General features: G+C 51.8%; 1 protein-coding gene across 2 annotated transcripts; it reads right to left on the reverse strand.

Moving 5' to 3' along the window:
• Positions 1 to 3,088: 3,088 nt before the first annotated feature.
• On the reverse strand, positions 3,089 to 6,675 carry LOC134377803 (HLA class I histocompatibility antigen, A alpha chain-like). 2 transcript variants are annotated; one of them, XM_063096500.1, is made up of 7 exons: positions 6,516 to 6,675; positions 6,024 to 6,293; positions 5,486 to 5,761; positions 4,583 to 4,858; positions 4,343 to 4,459; positions 3,861 to 3,893; positions 3,089 to 3,510 (listed from the first exon to the last, which is right to left on the reverse strand). In XM_063096500.1, exons 1-7 carry the CDS (start codon positions 6,586 to 6,588, stop codon positions 3,506 to 3,508), a joined length of 1,050 nt encoding a protein of 349 aa, XP_062952570.1. In that variant the 5' UTR covers positions 6,589 to 6,675; the 3' UTR covers positions 3,089 to 3,505. The 2 variants fall into 2 exon arrangements, with proteins under 2 accessions (XP_062952570.1, XP_062952571.1); XM_063096501.1 differs by lacking the exon at positions 4,343 to 4,459.
• Positions 6,676 to 7,123: the final 448 nt, after the last annotated feature.

Raw genomic sequence — 7,123 nt, forward strand, 5'->3', positions numbered from 1 at the left:
CGGTAGTAGTGATGCCCAGTTTCCAGAAGCAGCAATGACAGCAGTCCTAGCCTCAAAGTCTGGTGTCCACAATCAAGGGGTCAGTGGTGTGAGTAGTGGCATCTGTGACCAGCTTCAAAGCAGTGGTTCCCATGTGGGACCCAACTTAGAGTTGGTTGTGGATTCTGTTCCTGGTGTATAGCCTCAACCCTGGCTCAATGGCTTTCCCCAAAATGAAATTAACCTCCAATATCATGTAATATCTTCTATATATATAATATATATATGTAAATTAGAAAATTTCAATTCCATTATTTGCTCCAAGAAGTGAGACATCTGAGGAATTGTTTCAGAGAGCAGTATTCAGAGATGCTCTTTATGCTGAGTTGTGAACCATGTCCTGAATCTTCCACTTGGTTATACCTCATGGGAGAGAGAAAGATATGCATCTGCCAATATCACATCTCATAATAGACAATATCTGTCCTCTCTTTTTGTTCTGAGGAAAAAAAGCAGTTTTAAAAGTGGAGTTATGACCTCCCCCCTCTCTGAACACTCTTTGATCACTGACTTCAGTGGTTCCCAAACTGGCTGAGCACCAGGACTACTTGTGGGCTTGTTACAAAATACTCAGGCCTCTCCTCAAACCCACTCTGTGAGACGATTAGGCACAGGGTCAAGCAATCACTTATTTAACAAGTCTTACAGGTGAAGCTGACACACAGCCTGTAAGAGTGACCTAACGACCAGCAGCTTCAGCACCAACCTTGTTATAGATACAGAATCTCATTTTCTGCTCCAGACTGTCTGAATCATAACAAGACATACAGGTGATTCTTGTGCAAAGTAAAGTTGGGGGCTCTCTGTTCTATGTGTCTTCTAGAAATGATGTCAGGACTGTGAAGTCTGCTCTGGAAGTCTGATCTGATCACATCACTCAGCATTAGGTCCAGCGTTGAGTCCTTGTTCCCTTTCTCTTCTACAGCCAGTCTCTCCCTTGGTGACCTCATCTGTGCTCCAGACTTTAAATATCATTTATATGGTGTCACCTTCCAAATCTATTTCTCTACCCTGACATTGCTTCTGAACTCCAGACTCATCCATCCAACTGCCAACCCAACCACATCACTTGAATTTCTAACAGCCCTCTCGGATTCAACATCTCCTAAATAGCATAGCTGTGATGTCCCCTGCTCACATATGCCTCTTCCAGTGTCTTCCCCTTCTCCACTGACAGCAACTCCATCCTTCTACCTGCACGGTCCAAAATGTGGGTGTCCGTCTTGATTCCTCTTTCTCATACCCCAGATGTCATGCATTAGGAAATGCTGTGAAGTTCATCTTCAGATGTATCCAGAATCCAGCCACTTCCCACTATTTCCACTGCTCACACCCGCTGAAGCAACTGACATCTCTGGCGGGAGCACTGCGCTAGTTCCCTACACTTTTCCTACCACCTCACTGGCCCTCGCCTCTTGATCCTGTTCTCAGCACAGCAGCCAGAGGGATCCTTTCACCAGAGAAGTTGTACCATGTCCCTCTTCTGATCAACACTGTCTTCTAACTCCCCATCTCACTCAGAGAAAAGTCAAACCCGTCTAACATCCTCCAGGCCTACATGATGTGGCTGCAGCTCTGATGTCATCTCAGTCACTCTCTGCTCCTGCTGTCCCAGGCTCCTCGCTCTTCCCAGAACACATACATCTTCCTGCCCCAGTGCATTTGCAGTGGGGGTACCCCCGCCTGGGGAGAACTTGTCGCAGACTTCCTCATGGATAATTCCTCATGTCCTTCAAATCTTCCCTCAAAGGTCACCTTCGCAACAAGGCCCACACTGACCACCCTAGTAAAACAGCCCTCTTCCCTGTCCCCACACACTACACTGTGGATCACCTTCCCCACAGCACTGACCACTTTCCACTATAAACACTTTCCTTAGTTACTCTGCATAGAGTATAAAAAGTCTGTCTCTTCCCACTAGAGCATATGCTCCACAAGGCCAGTGATTTTTCTATTTTTGCTTCAGTGATGTTTCCCAGATGCAGAAACACTATGTCACATATCTGCCCCACAACAAACAATGGTTGATTGATCACAGTAGAGCACCTCTTTATTCCAGAGACAGTATCATTATTAAAGTAGCTTCAGACATAATGTTGTCTTGTGGCAGCTACAGCACAATGTCCACTCAGAGTGACACCAAAGCTGCCTGTGCATTTCTCACATGTGCTGCTCCCTTGTCTTTCCCTCTCCTCCCTCCCTCATCAGCCCTCCTACGCACCAGAACATATATTTCTTTCTTCACAAAGGACAATCCTTGGCTTATGGGTCCTGTTTTCCAACCAAAGAAAAATCTAAATTAGATTTATAAATCAATGAGTTTGGATTGGAGCCAACCCTACAATCACTAGAGATAAGGACAGAAAGAGTGTGTAGGTAGGCGAGCAGGGCAAAATTCCAACAACAATTTATTTAAGATAGGAAACTACGAGATTCCTCCTCACTGCTAATTCCAAAATCGGGTTCCTTTAAAAAGGTTGGGGAAGAGATGGATAGAACAAACCCAGAAACAGCTCTGCAAGGGGAAGAGCTGAACGAGACTGAAAATTCATCTTTTTATACCACAGTGTTTGTGCAGCAGCCATCCCTTGTGGGGACAATGACAGGAAAAACCACTCCTGCTCCTCTCAGAGATGGGGATAACTACAGAAGAATGAGACGAGAACTCATATACAAGAACAGTAAAACATATAATCCTTTACAGAAAAAAAGACACAAAATATAAACACAAAAAAAATGGGGACTGAAGGCTGGACCGTGGACCCAGGCCTGCGCCTAGGCTGACCTGGTTACACCAGCCCTCACTGCCCACAGTCCTGGAGACAGGACAAGGCCCAGGCAATGTCTGAGTCCTTGTGACCACAGGTCCTGATGGAACAAGTTTCTACTGAAGGGACAAGGACAAGGGAGAAGTGAAGATGACCCAGCTCAGGACTGACTATGTCAACGCCCACGACAGACTGAGCACCGACCGGGCACAGGCCCCGTCCACACTTGGCTCATCCTAGCCTTCCCCTGTCCCCACCTGCAACAGACGTAGCACATCAAACATGGATTCTAGAAAGTTCTCATTGTTTCCATTTATTTCCACTCTCAAATTTTACAAACCTTCCTCTCTTTCAATTAATCTGTCAACCCCTCACAGCAAGAATTTGAAAAAACAAACATATTCAGATTCTCATTCTCATTAGAGAAGTAAAAAGCTGTCTTTAGCTCACCATGAAGTTGAGATGGGGTATAGACCTTCCAGCCCCACCTCTGCTTAGAGGCAAGTTGAGTGGAAAAGGGACACAGGTCAGGGTGAGGAGAGGTCTTGGTGGGCAGGGATGGGCTGGTCTTCCACACCTCACGTCATACTAATAGGAGTGCAGACACATTCAGATGCCATTTGCAGAAAGAGCGTTCTTAAGTCACAAAGGGGAGGTGTGAACAAACAGCATCGCTCAGTCTTTACAAGGCAGCTGTCTCATGCTATAAAAAAGATAAGCATGAATAAATTCAGGTCAGTCACTGTAAGTGGTAACACCCTGAACAGCCCACCACACACTCAAAATGTCCCAATCAAATACTCCCCATAACCCAGTCGTTGTCACCTCTTCCCCACTCCCTCTCCCACTTCAGGCCCTCCAGGGTCCCACCATTACAAGCCCTGAGAGACACATCTGAGTCCTGGGCACTGTCACTGCCTGGGGTAGAACAAAACAGGACCTGGTCAGAAACCACAGGAGATGCAACTAAAGGAGGAATTATGGGGTGGGAGAGTTCCTCATGTGCTCCCATCTACACTGTCCCAAGGGTCTCATCACTCCCACCTTACTTACTAGCAGCGTGAGTGTAGCTCCCTCCTTTTACACCTGTGGGCAGAAAACATCCTGTGAGAGACAAGGCAGGAGGCAGGAGCATGAGGTCTTACGGGAATTCCCTAGTCTTGGATCCCAGAGAAGTTTCCAGAACTGTGACTGTAGACCCACAGCAGGATCACGAAATACAAGGAAAGAGGATGTGGGGGGACTGGACCAACCACACTACTCGAGGTCTGTCCTCAGCAGGGGACATTCCTCTGTGACCTGTGACTGCTGAAAATTAGGTCCCATCCCCACAATCATCAAGGTGATAAATTTATCCTTGATTTTCACATGTGCTTTAAACAGAGTAGGTGTTAGCACACAGGGCCCCAGGCAGGGTAAGCACATGTGCGTGGATGATACTTTCCAGTAATGATTCAAGAAGTAGTTCTACATGGGGCTTGGAGCCCTACAGTGGGGCAAGAAAACTCAGACCACACCCCTCAGCCCTTCCCTACTTGAGCTCTTCTTCCTCCACATCACAACAGCAACCACAGCTCCAGCAACCACAGCTCCAAGGAGAACCAGGACAGCAACAATGGCCACAGTGGGGATGGTAGGCTGAGGATGCGGCTCTGGGAAGGGAAGGGAAGCTGAGGGACCCTGATCCCCAAGTCTCAGCCCTGTCCTGCAGAAGGTGTCTAGAATGCCTTCTGCTTTCCCCAACATGAGGCTCTGCTCCTCACCCCCCTTCTTACCCCATCTCAGGGTGAGGGGATCAGGAAGTCCCTTGTGTTGCACATGGCACGTGTATTTCAGCTCCTCTCCAGAAGGCACCACCAAAGCCGCCCACTTCTGGAAGGTTCCATCCCCTGCAGGCCTGGTCTCCACAAGTTCCGTGTCCTGGGTCTGGTCCTCCCCATCACGTTGCCAAGTTATGGTGATCTCTGCAGGGTAGAAGCCCAGTGCCCAGCACCTCAGGGTGGCCTCACGGTCAGAGATGGGATGGTGGGTCACGTGTGTCTTTGGGGGATCTGAAGAGAAAAATTATGAAATTCAGACACTTTGTGTTACTTCCCATGGGCACTGAAGCAGTGCTCATGTGACCATCCTAAGAATGAACAGGACAATTGGGGTGGGGGAGGGAGCATAAAACCCAGACACCAGCCTGGGCACAGACATCTGGGATAACTTCCTATTGCTTGGTAACTTCTAGACTCAGGGTAAGACAGAACTCCAAGGTAGGAGGCTCCAGGTCTCTGAGGGAGAGAATAGGCACTTCTGGTCCTGATCTGAGAGGAGGCCAAGAGTCAGAAAAGCCGGGATCAGACCTCCAAACATACTGAGTGTGAGGCAGAGAACAAGGTCTGAGAAAGTCATGGTGCCCAAGGCTGTCGCAGGGGTCAAAGGGAACCGTTGATCAGTATTTCAGGGACTGTCTTCCCCTCCAACCCTGGAGAGACTCATCCCTTAGCTATCCTGAGAGAAGAGCTGCCCTCAGAATCACTGCCCTGTCAGGATCTGGAAAACCCATGAGAATTCTTCCCTTCTGGACAACAGGGAGGGCGGTAGTCCAGGGTCGGTCCATATTTCCTCCCCTCCGTGTGGGAGGTGAGTGGCGACATGTCAGGAGATGGGAGCTGCCCCGCGGCCCCTCGCACCTGCGCGCTGCAGCGTCTCCTTCCCGTTCTCCAGGTGTCTGCGGAGCGACTCCACGCACTCCCCCTCCAGGTAGGCCCTCACTTGCTCCGTCTCACCGGCCTCCTTCTCCCTGCTCAGGGTGATCTGAGCCACCGAGTCCGCCGCGGTCCAGGAGCGCAGGTCCTCGTTCAGGGCGATGTAATCGGCGCCGTCGTAGGCGATCTCCCAGTATCCGCGGAGAAAGTGCCCGTCTGGCCCCACGTCGCAGCCAATCATCCTCTGGAGGGTGTGAGACCCTGGCCACGCCCCCGCGGTCAGCCCCGCCCCCGCGGTCAGCTCCGTCCCGCGGTCAGCCCCGCCCCCGCCCGACCTAGCGTTGGCGATTTCTAAACCGAAAATGAAATCGGGTAATAGTCGCCCCGGCTCTTTCCCGGTCCTGGGTCTCTGCGGACACCGCAACCTCAAGATTAATCTGGGACTCGGAGTTTCGGGGCGACCCTAGTCCATCCGTGGGGGAGGGGGAATAGTGACCTTCGACTCTGGTTCCGGGTCACTCACCGGCCTCGCTCTGGTTGTGGTCGCCGCGCACGATGTTCATACACCTTCGCAAAGACTGTGTGTGGCCCTGGACGTTCCGTGTCTCCCGCTCCCAGTACTCCGGCCCCTCCTGCTCCACCCACGGCGCCCACGGCTCCATCCTCGGACTTGCGGCGTCGCCGTCGAACCGCGAGAACTGCGTGTCGTCCACGTAGCCGACGGAGATGAAGCGGGGCTCCCCGCGGCCGGGCCGGGACACGGCGGTGTAGAAATACCGCAGGGAGTGGGAGCCTGGGGGCGGAGAGTGACTGAGACCGGACCGACCCTCCTCCGGGTGCGGGACCCCCGGGACCCCCGTGACCCAGGCTGATGGGCGGAGGGAGACGGAGAAGGGGCGGCGGGAGAAGGGCCGAGACAGGTGCGGAAGGGTCTTGGTGGGGGCAGCGGTGATGCGGCTTCCCCGGGTCCTGCGCCCCCGCCGGGCGGTCCCCTCCCTCCTGTCACCGCACTCACCCGCCCGGGTCTCGGTTAGGACCAGGGCCCCCGAGAGCAGCAGGAGGAGGGTTCGGGGCGCCATGACCCCCATCCTCGGTGTCGGGGGAGAATCTGAGTCCCAGCGGGACCGTGGGGACTTTGTAACCGGGAACCGCGGCGACGCTGACTGGCTTCTCTAGGATCCGGACACGCAATGGGAGTGAGGACTGGGGCCGCGTCACGAGTGTGCGGACAGAAGGACCCGACACAGGTTGTGGGAGGGAGAAGTGAAAGTCCGGGGACCTGGGGATCCCCAGTGCTCGGCTTCCCTGCCAGACACCAGCCTCGGGCGGGCCTGAGACCCTAAGAGCCTCCCCCGGACCTGGGACCTTGTCCTGACCGCTGTCCTTCTGCACCTATCGATCGTTCTATGTCACAGGGTCTCGCTGAATCTTGGCCCAGGAGCTAAGTCAGCGCTTTTCAAACGTTTTGGTTTCGGTATCTCTGTATGCTCTTTCGGATTAGTGAGGACCCCAAAGGTAGTTTTTTATGTGGATTATATCTGTCAATATTTACCATATTAGAAATTAAACCTGTTTTAAAAATATTTAATTCGTTTAGAACATTAATAACCCGTTTCATTTTAA

Source organism: Cynocephalus volans, chromosome 5 (genome assembly GCF_027409185.1).
Source record: "Cynocephalus volans isolate mCynVol1 chromosome 5, mCynVol1.pri, whole genome shotgun sequence".
Classification (NCBI taxonomy): Eukaryota; Metazoa; Chordata; class Mammalia; order Dermoptera; family Cynocephalidae; genus Cynocephalus; species Cynocephalus volans.

Bases quoted from the DNA above. Each gene is read 5' to 3' on its own strand.
- LOC134377803 (XM_063096500.1), bottom strand. From the start codon at position 6,588: ATGGGGGTCATGGCGCCCCGAACCCTCCTCCTGCTGCTCTCGGGGGCC. The intron at 5,762-6,023 runs GTGAGTGACCCG...GGGCGTGGCCAG, and splicing joins CCACAACCAGAGCGAGGCCG to GGTCTCACACCCTCCAGAGG. The intron at 4,460-4,582 runs GTAAGAAGGGGG...TTCCCTTCCCAG, and splicing joins TCCCCTCACCCTGAGATGGG to AGCCGCATCCTCAGCCTACC.